The 20,757-nt window shown below is 36.1% G+C and overlaps 1 protein-coding gene across 1 annotated transcript in view; it reads left to right on the forward strand.

The window, feature by feature from the left end:
- The window catches only part of RPGRIP1L (RPGRIP1 like), a 98,608-nt gene that overhangs the window by 66,458 nt on the left and 11,393 nt on the right, over positions 1 to 20,757 (forward strand). Inside the window, exon 23 of the mRNA XM_081216483.1 lies at positions 13,160 to 13,343. Within this exon, the coding sequence (XP_081072609.1) occupies positions 13,160 to 13,343 (184 nt within the window). The remainder of the gene's footprint in view (positions 1 to 13,159; positions 13,344 to 20,757) is intronic.

The raw sequence follows: 20,757 nt of genomic DNA on the forward strand, positions 1-20,757 counted from the left end.
GCACAGGAACAAAATAAGAGATCATCGTAATGTTGAAATATAGCATTTTCTAGTGATTGTACCCGTTTTTCTGTGTGCTTTTGCAAATCGTTTAATATGAGTCATGGAACCTTTTTCTTTAAAGATTCTGTAAGCAGTACAAAGAACTCCTGAATACGTTTCACTCACATTCATCAGTTGTTAACATTTGCTTATACTCTTTTTTTAATCATTTCTCTTCTGTCTCCTATATATGCTTATATGCAGTGTGTATGCATCATAAACATACATTCTTACATACATAGTTGTAATGAATCATTTGATAGTTGCAGAGATCATGCCCCTTTACCCCTAAATACTTCAGAATAATAATACTGTAATCTAACAGTTCTTATTAAAATTTTGCCAGTTGTCCCAGTATTATCCTTTATAGCATGTTATTAATCTGGTCCAGGATCAAATCCAGATCACACACTGCATTTAGTTTTCATTCCTCTGTAGCCTCCTTTAATGCATAATGGTTCCTCAGCCTTCCATTGAGTTGGTCTTTCATAACATTGACATTTTTTAAGAATGCAGGCCATTTATATTGTAAAATGTCCTTCAATTTGGATTTGTGTGATTCAGTTTATTCGTTTTGGTAGGAATACTACAGGAGCAATGCTGTGTCCTTTTCAGTGCATGATACCAGGAGACACAGGATGTCATTTTATCTGATTGTTGATAGTAACTTTTAAGCACAAAAATACTTGTGGCTCATTAGTTTCTTCTTTTGTCTCCTCTTTAAGAACTGCTTCAGGTAGAAATCTCAGGACAGGAATACATAGCTTTCTTTGGAAGGGAAGGTACTACTGAGTGTCTAATATGTGCTAAGCACATGCTATGTAATATCTCCTTATAGTTCTCACAGCAATTCTTTATTCATTAGCACCTACTGTGTATCATACAAGAAACAATCCCTAGCCTAAAAAATTCACAATCTAGGGCAAACACAATTAAATGCAGTGGTCAGCACTAGGAGAATGGAATGCACAGCTGCTGTGGGAGCCTTCATGAGGGGTGCCTAACTCAGCATGAGGGACCCTCATCAAGAATGGCTTCCTAGAGTCAGTGAAGCTAGAGCCAAGACTTGAAGACGATTAAGAATTAGTGGAAGCAGAGGAGGGAACATTATAAGCCAAAGAAACGAAAGCATAATAATTTGAGAGAATGTGGAGCATGGCTTGTTCTGAGAATCAGAGCGGTTTTAGGATGGACCAAGCCTATGGCACACATGGGGAGCCCCAGGAGAATATGCTGAAAAGATAGTCATGTCCAGAGCATTGAGGCTTCTGTGTATTATCTGAAGAGCTTGAAGTCTATCCTGAAGTTCTACGAGCAGCCAATGAGGATTTTTAAGGGAGGAGGAAGAAGATCAGTCATTCAATAAACAGGTAGTGAGCATTTTCTGTGTCCCGAGCCTTAGTCTAGGGACTGGGAACTTAGCAGTGAATAAGAGGAATAAGTCTCTTGCTCTTGTGGAGCTTGCACTCTTGAATCACATTTTAAAAGATCATGCTATCAATAAAGTAAAGAATAGATTAGAGGCACAGGGACTAGTTAAAAAGTAATTAAATAACCCCACTCTGTGGTTACCTCCACTTTGTAGAAATGTTTTTAAATTGCCTTTACCTATAGCTGTAATGTCACAAAATTGAGAGTGAGAGTAGTGTCCTAGATAAACATCATTTATGCCAATTATGCTATGAATTTCAATTATCTACTACACTGTGTAAGCAATTTAAGATTATTCAGTTTCTTTTTTCATGTTACAGAATCTGACAGCTCATAGTTATTTTTTAGAAATGTTGATCCTTAAAAGGAATCTAACAGATTTCCCAGGACTTAGACATATTACTTGGTTCTTCCTCTTTTCTTCATGTCTGTGATGTATAATTAATCATAGATTACTTCATTTTGTTTCATTTCATTTACAACATTTATGAGCTTCACTTTGTCAGAATGAAATGCTTGTCCCCTCCTTTCCTTTCCAAGGTGGCATAATTAGTGTTAGCATCTTTTTTAACAGGCCACATAAAGTTTAGTGGCTGGATTAAATCAAGTCATTAACATAATGTGCCACCCAATTTGCCCCTATCTCTCTTCGTTTCCAGGACATCAAAGTGCCACAGAGCACCAGTGTAATTGGGCCTTGCTGGCCTGTCAGATTCCGTCAGCCTGATGACTGCTGCTTTTACTAAAAAGCTTCTAGGCATGATAATTACTGGGCGTGGGGAGTCTGAGAAATGTAAAACTTCGGACATTTCTCTATGAATATTTTATTAATTTGAATAATCAGAAGTTAACAGTATCAATTTGATGTATAATACATTGATTAAAAGCCTTGTTTTAGGTCCTCAAAATAGACATCAAAACCGAAAATTTGCATCTGCCATAGCATTAAAAAAAAAAGAATTATCAAACCTTCTTTCACATTATTCCTAATTTTACCATTTAAGCAATGCAGCTTTCAATTTTTACAACTAAATATATTGCCTTCAACTCACAGATTTCTTAAAGTGTGCCCACAGGTGAGAATGGGAGATCACAGGCTAAAGAGTAATGATCTTTTTTGTGCAATGCACATTTACATCTTTCTCCGTTCCTACTAATAGCAGTTTTGTAAAAGCTGCCATATTCAATCGGACTAAAATGCAGTCCCACCTGGATGCCAGGTTCTCTTGAACAACATGAGCTGGCATTCCCAGGTGATCGCAGTAATGATGTCCAGCAAAATATGTTTTAAAGCTTTGAAAAACAAAATGCATAAAGCAGCTCACCACTTTTAGCTCCCATGTATTATACGTTGTTAAATCACCTCAGAATCAAAGATGATATCCTATCAGTGGGTAGAGTAAGCCCCTCCCACTGTTTTACATATGGAAGCTTAAGCTAGATAACCAGAAATGCTGGATTACTCTTCTGATATTAACTGCCTTTAAAACTATTTTTTATATTTTGTAACTTAATTATCTCTTACTAATATACCGCAGACATCTTTCCATAGCAGTATACTCTATTTCTTTTTTTGCATATGCACAATATTACATTGTATAGCTGTACCATATTTATTTAAATAAGCACCTTTTGGTGGACCCTTTGGTTTCTCTCAGTTTTTGCTAATACAGACATTTCCAGATAAAGTGTTTTTGTACAGAACATTTTTATACAAAATGTGTAGAAATTACTGGTTCCTCATATCACATTCTTGTCAAATTTATGAATAAGAAATATCTCACTGATGATTCCATTTAAAAAGAAGCAAACAAAAAGGTATATTTGTTCATGTATAGTATATTTGTACATACATACATATGTATTTTTTTCACACACACACACTGTATTTTATTTTTGCAAGAGATAAATAAACTGACACCAAGCATTGTAAATGGATGACCACAACAAAAGCAACGATGATTGCAATTACCAAACACGAAACACACTCATACTATGTCATAATATTGACATTCAGTCCAGTAATCCTCCACTGTAACAGCTCCTTTACTTTGCAGTGATAATTGATTTGTATATTTTTTGCCTCTGAGTCCTTGTGGAATATATTTTTTTTTATTCAAACAGAAAGTCACAAAAATTATAATCATCCTCATCAGTTCACTCAGTCCCATGTAATTAATTTTTTTTCATCTTGATCTTTTGTTAGCACTTTTATGAATTCATCAGTTTTCCATTAGAGTTCTGAAAATGCTTATTCATTCAGTTCAGCAGTATAGTCAGTTACCAGGAACCTGTACTTGTCAGAGTCTTTTCCATGAATTCCTTGAAGATGAAACCCTTTTATAGGAACATTTTTGCAAAAGCATCAGAGTTCACCCAGAACTGTCTGTAAATGACAAAAGACTTAAAAATGACCACAGTTAAAGATTTGATGAAAGTTCATAATAATGCAATTGACAAGGAAATTTAGTTATTTCTGAGATATACATTTTAAAGTAATAACTAGAATTATGACTTATAACATTCTGCCAGAACATATACGATTTTTAGAAATTTCATGTAATGTCTGAAACATTTATATTAACATATTTCCATACAGATATCCCAAAGAAAGTTTAGTATTAGTTGTTTGTTTGTTTGTTTGTTTGTTTATACTGCAGGTTCTTATTAGTCATCAATTTGATACACATCAGTGTATACATGTCAATCCCAATCGCCCAATTCAGCATACCACCATCCCCACCCCACCGCGGTTTTCCCCCCTTGGTGTCCATACGTTTGTTCTCTACATCTGTGTCTCAACTTCTGCCCTGCAAACCAGTTCATCTGTACCATTTTTCTAGGTTCCACATACATGCGTTAATATACGATATTTGTTTTTCTCTTTCTGACTCACTTCACTCTGTATGACAGTCTCTAGATCCATCCACGTCTCAACAAATGACTCAATTTCGTTCCTTTTTATGACTGAGTAATATTCCATTGTATATAGGTACCACAACTTCTTTATCCATTCGTCTGTCGATGGGCATTTAGGTTGCTTCCATGACCTGGCTATTGTAAATAGTGCTGCAATGAACATTGGGGTGCATGTGTCTTTTTGAATTATGGTTTTCTCTGGGTATATGCCCAGTAGTGGGATTGCTGGATCCATACATATGTATTTTTATATGAGCATACAGATATAACATTTAGGTTTATGTAAGCAAAGAAAATGTCTGGAAGTATATAATCCAAATACTGTTAGCAATGAGTATCTCTGGGACATGGGTCAGGGCAAGGGGGTCAGCAAACTATGGCCCACGTGCCAAATCCAGCCCTCTACCTACTTTTTTTTTTTTTTTTTGCGATACGCGGGCCTCTCACCGCTGTGGCCTCTCCCGTTGCGGAGCACAGGCTCCAGACGCGCAGGCCCAGCGGCCATGGCTCACGGGCCCAGCCGCTCCGCAGCATGTGGGATCCTCCTGGACCGGGGCACGAACCCACGTCCCCTGCATTGGCAGGTGAACTCTCAACCACTGTGCTACCAGGGAAGCCCCCTCTACCTATTTTTATAAATAAAGTTTTATTGGAGCACGGCACACTCATCATTTACATATTGTCTGTGGCCACTTCACTCTACGAGAGCAGAGTTGAGTACTTGCAACAGAGACCATATAGCCTGCAATGCAAAAAATATTTGCTGTCTGGCCCTTACAGAAAAAAATTTGCCAAGCCCTGAGTTAAAGAATGGGTGGAAAAAAGGAACTTCTATATTTTACTTTTTAGGATTTATATTGTTGGATTATTTTTAGTGATGAGTATAGATTGCTTCTAAAAAGGAAATAATTTGTTAGCTAATTCTGTACTAAAATGTTAAATAATAACTAAAGAACAGTTTACTATGAATTGTAGAAGCTTTTCTATAAATAGAAAGGGCCAACAAATAAAGGGTGAATCTTTTCTGGTTTAGAGCAATGGTTCTCAAAGTGTGGTCCTCAGACCAGCAGCATCAGCATCGCCTGAGCATTTGTGACAGATGCAAATTCTTGGGCCCCACACTAGACCTAATGAATCAGAAGCTCTGAGACTGGAGCCCAGAAATATGTGTCTTGTCAAGCCTTTCAGGTCATTCTGGGGTGTGCCAAAATTTGAGAACCACAGCTTTAGGGAAAGGCAGTACTTCTCACCATGGCTGCATGTTAGAACCACCTAGGAAACATTTCTAAATGCCAGGCCCCAGGCTCCACTCAGATCAGTTAGATCAGAATTTTGTTTAAAACTCCCCCAGTGGTACTGATGTGCAGCCAAAATTGAGGACCACTGTTCTATAACATCTGTTCTCAATGATGGTGAAAGTGGAATAGCATATCAAAATAACCTAAAATTGAGGGTCATTTTTAAAATTCTCTCCTTCCTTCACAGCACTGCCATAGTAAGCCACTTTTAATGATGAAAATGTGTCATATCCCTCAGGTGTATTAGGACAAGAAAAAATATTCCAATCATCGCTTTAGAACATGCAGTAACAAGCTTCTGTAATTTGCTGACCATTACAGATACAGTAATTTACATGGTATATAAGGGAGGCAGTGTTCTAAAAATAAGCCTTCTTAACCCTAGCATGAGTCTGATCTCCATCACTGAAGTTTTCACTATTTATATTATTTGTTCAACATAGTATCTTTTAACAGAACATAATGAGAAAAGAAAGATTACTGTCACCAATGGAAACTGGATTAGGTTTGTTTTGTTTGTTAAAAACATTACCGTTGGGCTTCCCTGGTGGCGCAGTGGTTGAGAGTCCGCCTGCCGATGCAGGGGACACGGGTTCGTGCCCCGGTCCGGGAAGATCCCACATGCCGCGGAGCGGCTAGGCCTGTGAGCCATGGCCGCTGAGCCTGCACGTCCAGAGCCTGTGCTCCACAACGGGAGAGGCCACAAGAGTGAGAGGCCCGCGTACCGCAAAAAAAAAAAAATATTACCATTATTTGTGTGTGTGTGTGTGTGTGTGTGTGTGTGTGTGTGTGTGTGTTAATTCCCAATTTGGGAAGTGAAGTAGGGATCTAAAGTATCTCAGAAATAGTAAGCAGTATGTCGGAAATATGTATTAAATTACTACTTCTGTATTAATTGTTGTGTGTTAATTTTATAATGGTAGAGTATTCAACATGCAATGTATGATTTTTGTTGTTTTAGGCTGTCATTTTATCTCAGCTGCTCAGGTGTCACTTAATTAATAAATAAATAAATACTTAACTATTAAAACTATTAAAATGGAATAATCTCTGTAAAAAAAAAAGAAAAAACATTACTTCAACAGTTGGAGTTTCTCTTTACTCTTATTTCTCCCAAAGAGCTATTATTTTTTAAAAACTCAAAGACTTTTCAATCAAAACTTGTATGAAGAGTGGATTTGATTCCCAATCAAATTCCTTCTAAGTAGAAGCTTTGGAGCCTAGTGTGAGGTCTAGGGGACTTATTTTGAGTCTTTGAGATGATTGTGCCAGCCCCCAGCCTGAAGAAGAGAAGTTGTAAGAATTGCCATTAACCGTTATGCAGCCTACTCTACTTACGTATGGCTCTGTCAGTACCGATAGAGTTGGACTTTTTTTTTTTAATAAATTTATTTATTTTATTTATTTATTTTTGGCTGCGTTGGGTCTTCGTTGCTGAGCACGGGCTTTCTCTAGTTGCTGTGAGCGGGGGCTACTCTTCCTTGTGGTGCACGGGCTTCTCATTGTGGTGGCTTCTCTTGCTGCGGAGCACAGGCTCTAGGGTGCGCGGGCTTCGGTAGTTTTGGCGCATGGGCTCTAGAGCGCAGGCTCAGTAGTTGTGGCACGTGGGCTTAGTTGCTCCGTGGCATGTGGGATCTTCCCAGACTACGGGTCGAACCCATGTCCCTTGCATTGGCAGGTGGGTTCTTAACCACTGCACCACCAAGGAAATCCCAGTTTGACTTTTTGAACCAACTATTTTGAGCTTGTCTTAGAGCTCACTTTAATTAAACTTTTATTCTTAAAGGACATAGACATAGGTCATCACCTTCCATTTCCATTTTGTGTCTATTGTTTTGTTATAAAGTACCAAGTTCTACATACCTTGGCTCCTATAGGTAGGCTTTAATTATATTTATTTACACACACACATACACATATACAGAGTATTTTTATGCTGATAAAATAATACTCATGTAAGCTTATATACCATTTGGGAAGTAACTTGATAATCCTACGAAGTTGACTTTCTCATACCTATCACCCAGCAATGCCAAGAGAACCACTCACATACACAAGAAAACATAAAAGGATGTTCAATGCAACATTCTTTGTAATAGCAAAATATTTTAAACAACTTAGTTGTTCATCAATAGAGAAATAAATAGACTAGAGATTATATAGACCATATAAATGGAATTCTATACAACAGTTAATATTAATGAATTAGATTTTAATTATAACCATGAATAAATCTCAAAAATATAGTATTGAGTGAAGAAATTGCAGAATGCTTAATAGATGATGATACCATTCATATAAAATCTAAAAACAGAAAATAATATATTGTTTATATATATATATATACATACATAATAGAAAATATAAAAGCTTGTTTGGGAATGATACACACCAACTTCAGGATAGTATTTACCTCTGGAGGAAATGAGGAAGAAGGGGAAAGGAATTGGGAGGGGGTGCTTTTCCCTGTATCCGAAATATTTTATTTCTTCCACAGTAACAGCAAAAAGATTTAAATCAGATTCAGCAAAAAGGTAACATCTGTTTAAGATGTTGAGTACTTGAATATGCCAAATTATTTTCTTTATAGTTTAAAAAGTTAAAGAAATGCTTATTCACTGTAGAATTAAGAATGAAATAAAACTCACATGCAATCTCACCATAGTGAGATTTAAATCTAACTGACTGAAGCAAGTTCCAAACCTTTATCAGAGGCTATTCTCAGTTAAGCAATACTGTGTTTAAGGGCTGTCAAGTTGAATTAGTTTTTAGAAGCCTAACAATCCAACCCCATTGTGGCTGCTGTGATGGTTGAAACCAGAGGAAGAATTCAGCATGATCTTCTGAAGTACAACATAAAAAATTTAAGCATGCCAATAAAAGCCCAAGTAAATAGTATAGAGAAATATGGCCTAAAATGTGAATTATAACATCAGTCAGGAAGCAGTAGTGGAATTGAGCCAAAATCATGAGAACTCTTAATGTCTTTTTTCTCTGAGAGTAATACAAGCTGTCATCACATTTCTAGATCATTCAATCACATAAAGTGTAGTGTCCATCTATACAGACAACTAAAAAGGAGTTGCACACAGTTCTTATCTGAGTGATTTCTGTTACTGCTGTTCACCGCAATCAGAAATTTTCAGTGCTCTTTTTATGTGCTGATGCTGACATCTCGCTAACTAGGGAAGCTGATAGGATGACTGGCGAAGAGGACAAAAACAGTACTGAGAAGTAGCATCACACCTAGTAACATGTTCACACGCATAGAAAAGAAACAAAACAAGAAAAGCCCAAAGCCTGAAGAAAAGCCCTATCCTGGCTGGCTAACCTATGTATGAGCAGGGTGTAACACAGAGGTATGGCCAGTTGTATTCCTCTAGTAATCCTGAACAGACATTATTCTGCATCCATCTAAAAGGCTATGCTTCAGTCACTGTCATTTGAAACAGTATATTGTTACCCCTTCCAATTCTCCTAATTGAAATTTTTTTCAGTATTAATAAAATTTTCAAACACACAGAGAAGCTGAGCTAACAACAGTACCCTACCCCTAGATTCTACAAAACTGATCGGTGTTTGTAATAGTATTATTTAATTAAAATCTAGAATGGCAAGATTTCTATACATTTTTCAACAGTTAGTAATCACCAACTTCCCAAAACGTAGTAGATACAATAAATATTTGTCAAAGGTGAAAACACTAATAACTGCGGCCCCACATATTTCTGGCAATATATAAAAGATATTCTGAATAGATAGAGGACATTCAGCGTCCCTTGACTCTATATCATTAAGTATTTATTGAGAGCCAGATCCTAGAGAGGACGTTAAATAGCAAAAGATGAATAAGTTATGGTCCTGGCCTCCAGGAACTCACAGTCTACAGAGAGAGGCTCATATGTAAACAAATCCATGCAATACAGTGTGACTAAAAAGTGCAGTGAGGGCCCAGAAGAGGAAGCAACTCAGTCTTGGAAATCAGTAATGCTCTCATAAAAGGAGTACATGCATGGCCCAGGGCCTCAAATAAGTGGAATTTTGTCTGATAGAGAAGATTTCAGATGCAAAAGCCCAGCAATATTAACAGTACACCACAGGTCTGGGGAAATGGCGAGAGTGTAGGGTAATAGGTTTTCAAGCAGAAAGGTGATACCTGATTTGTTTTGAGGGAAAGAACTCTGCCACCAGAAGAAGAGTTGAGGCTGCAGGCAAGCAAGTAGACAGGCAGAAGTGCCTCACCTCTCTTACAGCCATGAGAATGGAGCCATTTTTTTTTTTTAGTGTGTACTGCATAACCACACCAGTGATGCAATAAGCCAGATAACAGTCCCTCTATAACTGAACTTAGAGCCTCGTACCACCCACCTGTCTGCTTACAGTTCTGCCAACCAGTTATTTTTTATGATTCCTTCTGATTTCTCCCTTCTTACTCTATAAAACTACTTTCTAATACTAAGAAACGGTTGAATTAGTTCCTTCCTCAGATCATGTGAGAACATAAAGAAGGAGTTTCTCTAGAGATAAAAATGAGAAAAAAAAAAAGAAAACGCATCTTGTTTTGTGCTTATATCTCCAGTAGCTGACACAATGTTGAAATATCTTAAGCTTTCTGTAACTCAGTGAAACATTGAAATATTTAGGAAGTAAAGTGAACAGGAATGAGTGATCTATAGGATATGGTGGATGTGAAAATGGAGATCTGCAAGAATGGCTCCAAGGTCTCCTGGTTCTGGGTGACCAGGTGGATGGTGATGTCATCACCTGAGATAACAAATATCTAGAGGATGAATGAGACTGGGGGAGAGAAGAGATCATGAGTTCATTTCTGACAATAAGTTGGAGTTGTCTGCTAGTCAGTTGATGTGCTTCTTAATCTTGAAAATCTTCGTATATAATCTAGGTGAACTTTTGATTCACAGAGCCATGAGAACAACCAGAATTGTTCCAGTGCTGAAAAATAAGTTGGCTAGCCCAACTAGCCAAAATTTATAACGTTTAGAAATTGTTTATTCAGGGTGTGCTTCCCTAGATATATACTGTTTGGAACTTATCCCTTTTTGGATTTATTTTAGCTTGATTCATGTAGCATCAAAGGAACAAAGAAATGATAACTAATAACTCTGTCAGTTAAGTTAGAGAATTAAAAAGGACATATGCTAGAGGTAATGAGGCTGGGTCAGGGTGGGGGGAATAACAGAAAAAAAAGAAAAAAAATCTAGACCAGAAAGAAGATAGACATCCTAAAAATAATTTTAAAGCTTGTTTTTTGTTTTTTTTGTTTTTTGTTTTTTTTGGTTAGTGCAGTGGGTTTTCTTTTGCTTTATTTGGTTTCGGTATTTTGTTTGTCTGACTGTGATCCAAGTATCTACATTTATTTAGAATTATATTTTGTATGTAGGCTTATTTGACAGCCCAAGTTCGTTCTTACAGTAATGCAAGTTTTCATTTGGGGATTGTACAGTTAATATATTATTAATTTAAAAACCACTTAAATAAATTTGGTTCCCCTGCTATTTAAAAGTTAATTTGTCTCTTCATTGGGTTTTGTGATAAATTTTAAATTCCTCTCCTCACAATGTAGAAATAACCATGTATACCTCTTTTGCCTTTTTATAGCTATTTTCTAAAAATGATTCTTTTGTGCAGAAGCAGGAATGTTTTATGCTATTGTCATAACAATTCTAAGTTTGTCAAATTACAAGTTATGTAAAAGACTTAATTATGCACTGTGCTGCAGTTGAGCCAGAATTATAAAATATGTGTGTGCGTGCTATTTTGACAACCACAATACATTTTAAGGAAAAATAATATCATTTAAAATACCTTCTTTACCATGTTAGTCTTCGGCAAGCAGAGAAGGGCTTTTCTGAAGTGAGATTAGACAATAGAGCCAACTTCATTTTTTATGCACGTGAACGGAGAGGGCTTGAGGTTATTAGTTGAAACCGAGTAACCTTTCCAGGCTTTCATCTCTTTCTTTTCAAATTTGAATATGAAAAGCATATTCAAGTCAAAGACCATCACTTTAATGACATTTGGCAGTCATTTGATTTATTAGGTTTTAGAAAAAATTTTCCTTTAAATATTTCATCATACTATGCTAATCCTAGTAATATTGCCAGCTGCAGCCTTGTACCTGTATTAGTGGAGACAGAATGGTGTGGAATTTTCTCTGTCATCCTAGTAAAATTTCCATGAATCTACTGAATAATAAAATAACCTTATTGAAATATTCAGATTTAGGTTTTTAGTTTAAGTGTCTTAGAATACATAATAAAAGAAAATGTCTTTTGAAAGAAGGGGGTAAAATTACTTCATCAAATATTGAGGGGGTTTGCCAGCAATGGAAATTGTTCTTTATGGGAATATTTTTACAATAGGGTACCTATGCTTTTCAATTTGATTAATTATATTATATACTTTGAAATATAAAAATAGTAATCACTATGGTGAATTTACATACTGATTTACATCTGACAATGAATTCCTAAAAGTTGGTTATATAAGCAGGTCTTAGTATCAGGATTTTTAATTATTATTTTAAGTTATATAATTTATAGTAGGATGCCTCTGAATTTAATAAAGAGAGATTTAGTAAGGGGGAATAAAGAACAAATTTTAAATTGTAAACATTTAAAATCAAATGTAAACATTTAACCGAGGAATTGTCTTGGTGTGATCTAATTTTTAAATCATAGTCTATCATTTGTTTTAAATTATTACTCAAGGAAACATATGTGACTCTCATATAATGTTTGTGACACCAAAATCTATTAAATAAGGATTGAGATGAAAATTACACAAATATATATTTTTAGTTAATTCTGTAAAAATGAGATAAAAATAAATTACAAGAAAATGTGTTAAATTCGATAAAAATTTTCTTTCTTTTGTTTGAAAACTTACTACTTATTGAATGAAATATGTTATGGCAGATTATATAAGAGAATGAACTGTAGCCCTAGTTAATATGGATTCGCATAGCTACTTATGTTAGCATAGTAGCTATAAAGTATCCAACAGGCTTTGATCTCTGAATAACCAAAACTTTCTCAGGTACCGTAGAGTAAATAAAAGCAGTGATAAACATGTATTTCATTACATAGTTTGAAACAAGGCCAACTGATACATGTCATTCTGAAAGTAATCGGAGATGAAGATCTCATAATCTTCATTCCTGATGGACTACTGGTGGGGTATTTATAGCCTCAAATGTAAATCAGGAGACTATTGCCGTGACACTGTTAACTTCAAACCCTGGGGCATTAGAAGCTCATTCTCTCTCTCTCTGTCGTGAATAATCTATCATGTGTAACTAGACAGTAGGGTACAATACCTTCCAAAAAAGAAATCAGTGAAGGCCACTGCCTTTATGTTTTATTTAAAATTGATAGTGGAAAAGAGTGAAGGATTTTTTGTTCGTTTTATTTGTTCTGTATCTTTTTTTGTTTTTGCTCTTTAAACAGCCATCAGAAAATATTCGGATTGAGATCATAGCTCTAAGCCTTAATGATTCTCCAGTAACTGCAGATGATACTATCCAGCGACTATTCATTGAGTGCCGATTCTACAGTCTTCCTGCTGAAGAGACACCTGTGTCGCTTCCAAAACCCAAAAGTGGGCAGTGGGTCTACTATAACTATAGCAATGGTAGGTATGGTATTTATAGTATAAACTTTTATCTATGAAGGAAGGAAGCCAAAGGAACAAGGAAAAAGTACATTTCTCTAATGTTCACATAAAATCATGTAAGTGTTGTCAGAATAGATTAATGAAAGTCAAACCTGTAGCATAAGGATTAATAAATTAAATTTAGGTACAGTTGGCCCTCTGTATCCATGGGTTCCACATCTTCAGATTCAACTAAAATACGTTGGAAAATACTTGGGGAAAAAAATTCCAGAAAATTCCAAGAAGCAAAACTTATATTCGCCATGCATCGGTAACTATTTGCATAGTATTTACATCTATTTACATGGTATTAAGTTTTATAAGTAATCCGAGATGATTTAAAATATACAGGAGGATGTGCACAGGTTATATATGCAAATACTACACCATTTTATATAAGGGGCTTGAGCATCCTCAGATTTTGATATCTGTGGGGTCCTGTAACCAATCCCCCTCTGATACTGAGGGACAGCTGTAATGCTGAAGTTAAAAGAAAACGAAAACGGGGAAAACAATGTTTCTAGATGTTCCTGCTATATCATAGAAAAATGCCACCTGTGTCTACAATTGAATTTAATCAAAAAATATGATATTTCAAGGAGAATAAAAGTACTAGTTTTTTTATCATATGATTCTAACAATTTAATGGCCTAATTATTTCTGCATTTCTGCTCAATGTCATCACATAGATGTTTTTACAATATACATGTATATCTCTCCCAGGATCTAGATGCTCAGGATTTTAATTGAGGGATATAAGTTCTTAAAATACCTTTTCATTTTTTAGCCCACACATCCCTTCATAGCAGCAGACAGGTTTTCTCTTTTAGGGCTTTACCTATCAGCTAGTTCATATGAAAGTAGACCCAATAGGCACCCTGTAAATTCTTAGATCAACCAACTTTAAGACGTTTTTAAGGACAGTATATATCAGTGTATAATTAGAGGGGAGTAAAAAGATCATATCAAGCTGCCATGACCCTAAGTTAAAAGTGCTTATTAAGTTCTTCAAGAACCCTGTATTAAAACAAACCAGAAAGATGGAGTGTTGCATTATCTTTAGCCAAAAAGGCCATCTCATGCTAGTTGAACACCAATATTTTTTTCTCACCAGTTTTATAAATTTCATTTTAATCAACATGTATAATCATGCTATTGTACCACTAGGATTACAAATGCTCATGGTTTGTTTGTTTTGCAGTTGGCATTTTTAGAAACGTGCTCATTGCTTGAAACAGTAATCATGAGTATCCAGAGATCTGGTCTAGTCTTCCTCGTATCTACAATTCTTACTAGTTACGAGAACTTGGGCAACGTGTTTCAATTTCGTGATTCCATGTTTTATCTGTTGAATAAGGTGCTAAGAACCCTTCCAGCTCAGATTCTATAATTCTGTGATAACAGGTGGGTTGAGAAGTCACATGGGAAATAAGTAACATGGTCAGGACAAGAATCTGATTTCTCCTTCCTGTCATTGACTTGATCTAATAGAACATTTCCAAAAATATTTTCTCAAGCTTCCTAGAGATCTTTTAACTGCAAAGTATCAGAAAAGTAAGCCATGATTACGATATTATTAGTAATGAAAAAACTGTTTAGTCAACTAATTTTTTAAAAATATTCCTCAATTTTTTTAAATTATTATTTCTTCTTTTTTTTTTTTTTTTTTTTTTTGGCTGCATCAGGTCTTAGTTGCAGCATGTGGGATCTTTCCTTGCAGCGCACAGGCTTCTCTCTAGTTGTGGCGTGTGGGTTTTCCCTCTCTAGTTGTGGCGCCTGGGCTCCAGAGCACGTGGGCTCTGTAGTTTGCAGCACGTGGGCTCTCTCGTTGAGGCGCGCGAGCTCAGTAGTTGTTGAGCGTGGGCTTAGTTGCCCCACGGCATGTGGGACCTTAGTTCCCTGACCAGGGATCGAACCCACGTCCCCTGCATTGGAAGGTGAATTCTTTACCACTGGACCACCAGGGAAGTCCCTAGTCAACTAACTTTAACGAAGGTACCACCCAAGAAGAGAGACGAGCCCTTCTGGTTTTTGTATTATTCGTTGTAAAGAGCAGCAGTAGACTGTTTGGTTGGACTGACAACAAAATTGTTTTTTAGAAATTGGTTGTACATTGAGACACTTGGCGATGCAGCAGAACAGAGGTTTCCATTTGCTTAAGGAGCAATGCAAATCATTCTTTGGATGAAACCTGTGATACATGCTCAAGTATCCTGAATTTTGTACATTCTCACATGGTGACCTAGGTCTGTTTGGGGCTTTTTGTTGGTTTATTGGTTGGTTCGTTGGCATTGATTTGGTTGTTTTAAATGTTTTCCTTTTACTGCAAGATACCCTACTATCTAAATGGTATTTTAAGAGTTGCTTATGTTTCTAATGAATTAGTCATTTGATATCAACAAGAAAACCAGTAATCTATTAGTAATCTATTAGAATTTAATTCATTAGAAGTGTTTACTGTACCTTTCTGCAGCTTCTATTCCTACCTATTGAGAATTGACTGTATAGAATTTTCAAGGTTAATTGAAAAGAATTTTAAGGATATTTATCTGGTGGGAAGGGAGAGGAATGTACTTTGTGCTTAGAAGCAAATAAATGCTGTTTTATATCTACTGTATCTGAAAAAATGAAGTCCTAGATCATCAGCAAATTTGAGAAATAACATTAACCTTGGAGAAGGTTTATTTTTTACTTGAGTAGGACATACTGAAACTGTTTATTTTTAAATTACTACGTTTGCATCTCCGTCATTGCAGGAGAATCTCCTTGAATCTTTGGTTAATAAGTAACTGTCTCACTCATCTAATTATTGTAATGATTAACCATTCACTTGTTATTTGATATGAAAGGTCAATATAAATGTAGGCTTATATCTTCCAAATCTTATTAAATGTTAATGAAAGTAGTTTTATTTCCAAACTGACGTTTTAATTGAGACAGAAATTGAGACAGTTAGTACATGCTGTCTCCTATTTGAACACCATACCAGACGAGAGGTTAACCAAACCTTGCAATGATTTTTACCCTGCATTATGACTTGAATCTATTCAAAAGGGATTTGTATACTGAGGCCTAAATTAGGTACATAAAATGAGAGGTTTAGACTAGTGATCCCCAGGATTATTCATAGCCTAATTCAGTCTCTTTATTAAGAGGTGTTAATACCAGTTTCACATACACAAAATATATATCTTTTTAGGGCTACTAATACTAGAAGAAAAAAAAGAATCAACGTTGAATTAACTTGCTAGACACTGGTAGCAAGAACAAAACATTTGTATTTTATTGGGCTTGAAAAATTTGCTTGGAGAACGCTGAGAAAGCAAGAAAATAGTTTGGAAAAGAATAAGATTAGGGCTTCCCTGGTGGCGCAGTGGTTGAGAGTCCGCCTGTCGATGCAGGGGACACGGGTTCGTGCCCCTATCCCGGAAGATCCCACATGCCGCGCAGCGGCTGGGCCCGCGAGCCATGGCCGCGGAGCCTGTGTGTCCGGAGCCTGTGCTCCGCAACGGGAGAGGCCACAGCAGTGAGAGGCCCGCGTACAGCAAAAAAAAAAAAAAAAAAAAAAAAAAAAAAAAAAGAATAAGATTAATGGTAGGTCTATAGAATGTTGTCTGGGCTAAATAAAGTCTTCTAGGGAGTTGACAGTGGGAAGAAAAAAAATTAATGAAATCGTCCCAAGTTTTTATGAGACTTATACAGATCTAGGCCTTTAGTCTCTGAGCACTGAAGGGTCTATCTGTTGGAACAATTAAAGTTTAATGCAGAAGATGAAAAGGATGCAGAACTTCAGATTTTGTTACTAATGGGAGGAAAAACTTGGCAAAGATAAGGACTGGGGGGTTGATAACACTTTAACACAAAAGTTATCTTCGAGGTTATCAACCCTTTATATAATTAAACCATCTGCATTTCTTCTGCCAAATGACATTGATAAAGAAAATAAGGATTTCTCCAGCCTGCAGAAATGAGGGATGTGTTTTTAATGGTAGACAAGTCAAGATCAACTCAAGTATTTAGACTACTGGTTTGTATCTTGTTTGAGACATATGCTTTCAGTAAATTTATGTCAAAATCTAGCAAGTCCTAAACAAATGTGATTTCTGATGAGAATGAAAGGTAAAGAGCTTAACTTTTGGAGAGTTCTGATACGTTTCATAATCACCAGAATTGCTTTTTAAAGGATGTATTTCAAGTTTTGAAATTGTAGGATTTTTTTTAACCATCTAATTCAGAACACCACATGGATGTCCTTGGGATCATGACCTAATTAGAGGTAACCAAAGTGTCTCTATCTCCCACATGTTTAACACAAAAAAAATGTTTACTACTTCCTGATCCTTTTCAAAAATCAGGCAAAGGAGTGTTGGGCCAAAACATTGGTTCTCAGTGGTATCCTGACCAGCAGAAGCAGCAGCTGGGAAGATATTAGAAATGCAAATTCTCAGGGCCTACCCCAGACCTACTGAATTAGAAATGGAAGGTGAGCTCAGTTATCTGCATTTTTAACACATCCTGCAGGGATTCTGATGTGCATTAAAGACTAAGAACCATTAGGCTAGATTAAGATCCCCAGTCTAGGCCTTGTTTGTGCAAGCAGGAGAGCTGTGTAGTTCTAACTTGGTACACTTTTGGAAAACCAAACTCATCAGTAAGTAGCTTGAGTTTTTTCGAAAAGGAATTTTTTTTTTGAAGTATAGTTGATTTACAATGTTGTGTTAGTTTTAGGTGTACAGCACAGTGATTCAGTTATAGATAGATAGATAGATAGATAGACAGACGGACAGTTAGATATCTTTTTCAGATTCTTTTCCCCTATAGCTTATTACAAAATATTGAGTATAGTCCCCTATGCTATACAGTAGGTCCCTGTTGTTTATCTATTTTATATATAGTGGTGTGTATCTGTTAATCCCAAACTCCTAATTTATCCCTCCCCCTACCTTTTCCCCTTTGGTAACCATAAGTTTGTTTTCTATGTCTGTGGGTCTGTTTGTTTTGTAAATAAGTTCATTTTGATCTTTTTTTTTTTGATTTCACATGTGAGCGATATCATATATTTGTCTTTATCTGGCTTACTTCACTTAGTATGATAATCTCTAGGTCCATCTATGTTGCTGCAAATAGCATTATTTCATTCTTTTTAATGGCTGAGTAATATTCCATTGTATGTATGTACCACGTCTTCTTTATCCATTCATCTGTCAGTGGACGTTTAGGTTGCTTCCATGTCTTGGGTATTGTGAATAGTGCTGCAATAAACATTGGGGCGCATGTATCTCTTCGAATTATAGTTTTCTCTGGATATATGCCTAGGAGTGGGATTGCAAGATCATATGGTAACTCTATTTTTAGTTTTTTAAGGAACCTCCATACTGTTCTCCATAGTGGCTGTACCATTTACATTCCCATCAACAGTGTAGGAGGGCTCTTTTTTCTCCACACCCTCTCCAGCGTTTATTATTTGTCGAAAAGGAATTTTTGAAAGTGTTCAGTCAAGAGAACTGGTTAACGCACCTGGACCAGATGTAAATATCTAAAGCAATATCCCTTTAAGAAAGAGTGAAAGGAGGGTGAGATGGCCTCTCTTGATACAGTGATGGAATTCTCTCTCACATCCCAGTCTGTGCTAACAACATGGTTGCAGCTTAAACAGCAGGAAGAGCTCTGGCTTCATGTGGAAGAAGGAGAAAGTATAGCATGGAGGTTAAGAAGGCAGGCCATGGGGCAGACCTTCCTGGATTCAAATTCTAGCTCCACCACTTTCTAACTAGGTAACCTGAGGCAAATTACTTACCTTCTCTGGGTCTGCTTAATCATCTATAAAATGTGGGTCAGCATGGTTCTTAACAGATTTGATTGCAGTAAGGAAAGTATTGAGTGTAGTACATAGTACATAATAAACATCGCTCAATAAATGGTGGCCACCACTATTTTTGTCTTCGTTAAGAGAATAGGATATACAGTGTGCTGGTCAACTGGATGAAGCAGAAGGTGTCACAACTATACCATTTTTTGTTACCAATTTCAATGGTAAAGATTTTTTTTTAAAAAGTTAAACATAGAATTGCCAAAGATTTAGCAATTGTACTTTTGGAAGTGTACCCAACAGAATTAAAAGCAAGGACTCTGACAGATGTTTGTACACCATGTTCATCACAGCATTATTCACAATAGCCAAAAGGTGAAACCAACCTAAATATCCATTAAAAGACAAATGGATAAACAAAATGTGCTGTGTTTGTATGTATGTGTGTGTATGTGTATATACATGTACATACAGGAACATTATTGAGTCTTAAAAAGGAACGAAATCCTAACACATGCCATAGATGAACCTTGGAAACATTATGCGAATTGAAATAAGCCAGACACAGAAGGGTAAATATTATATGGTTCTACTTAGAAGAGGTATCTAGAATAGTCACAGTCATAGAGACAGAAGGTACAATAGTGGTTACCAGAGGCTGAGAGGAGGAGGGAGTTGGAAGTTACTGTTCAGTGGGTGTGGTTTCAGTTGGAGATGATAAAGTTGTGGAGGTGGATAGTGGAGATGGCTGCAAAACAGCGTGAATGTACTGAATGCCACTAAGCTGTATGACTAAATATGGTTAAAATAGTAAATTTTATGTTATGTATATTTTATCACGTTAAAAATATTTTTTCAAGCTGTTGAGATTCATCAGAACTGGTCTAGTTTAATTGAAAGACTATTTGGATGCTAGACGTTGAATTCAGTCTTTTTTTTTTTTTTAATCACTGAGATTACCCTTGTCTTCAAGCAATGTAGACCACTATAGTTAACAACACTGTATTGTGTATTTGAAAGTTGCTAAGAGAGTAAAAAAAATTGTCACCATGTGAGGTGATGGATGTTAACTCACTATGATAAATATTTTGCAATTTATATATATATCAAATCATTATGTTGTACACCTAATACTAATACAATGTTATATGTCAGTTATATCTCAGTAAAACTGAGAAAAATTATCACAAAAGAAATGTAGGCCAGTATGGCTTAAAAGCTTTAGAACTCTGAAGTCAGAAAGGATATGGTCTACCATATCTCTTGAATTGGTAATTAACAGCAAAAACAAAAAAAATCTGATTTGGAAAAAAAAAGTTCAAATTTATCTCGGTGTACTGGTGGCCAAATGAGGTCCCATCTCCCAGCATTAGTGGAAAAGCATGACTTTTTTTTAAAGCATGCCTTTTTAGCATTGGTAAGTAAAACACTATATTTACAAAATTTACAAGAACCCTTTGTCTTTTATGATTCCTGTAAATCTCAGTAACCTATATCATTGGTCACATTTACGAATATGGTATCGTGCAAAGAGCAAAAAGCTAAGAGCTGCTGTTTGACCTTGGTTCTTCCTTCTCTAAAACT

This window comes from Mesoplodon bidens (genome assembly GCF_964165515.1).
Source record: "Mesoplodon bidens genome assembly, chromosome: 18".
Classification (NCBI taxonomy): domain Eukaryota; kingdom Metazoa; phylum Chordata; class Mammalia; order Artiodactyla; family Ziphiidae; genus Mesoplodon; species Mesoplodon bidens.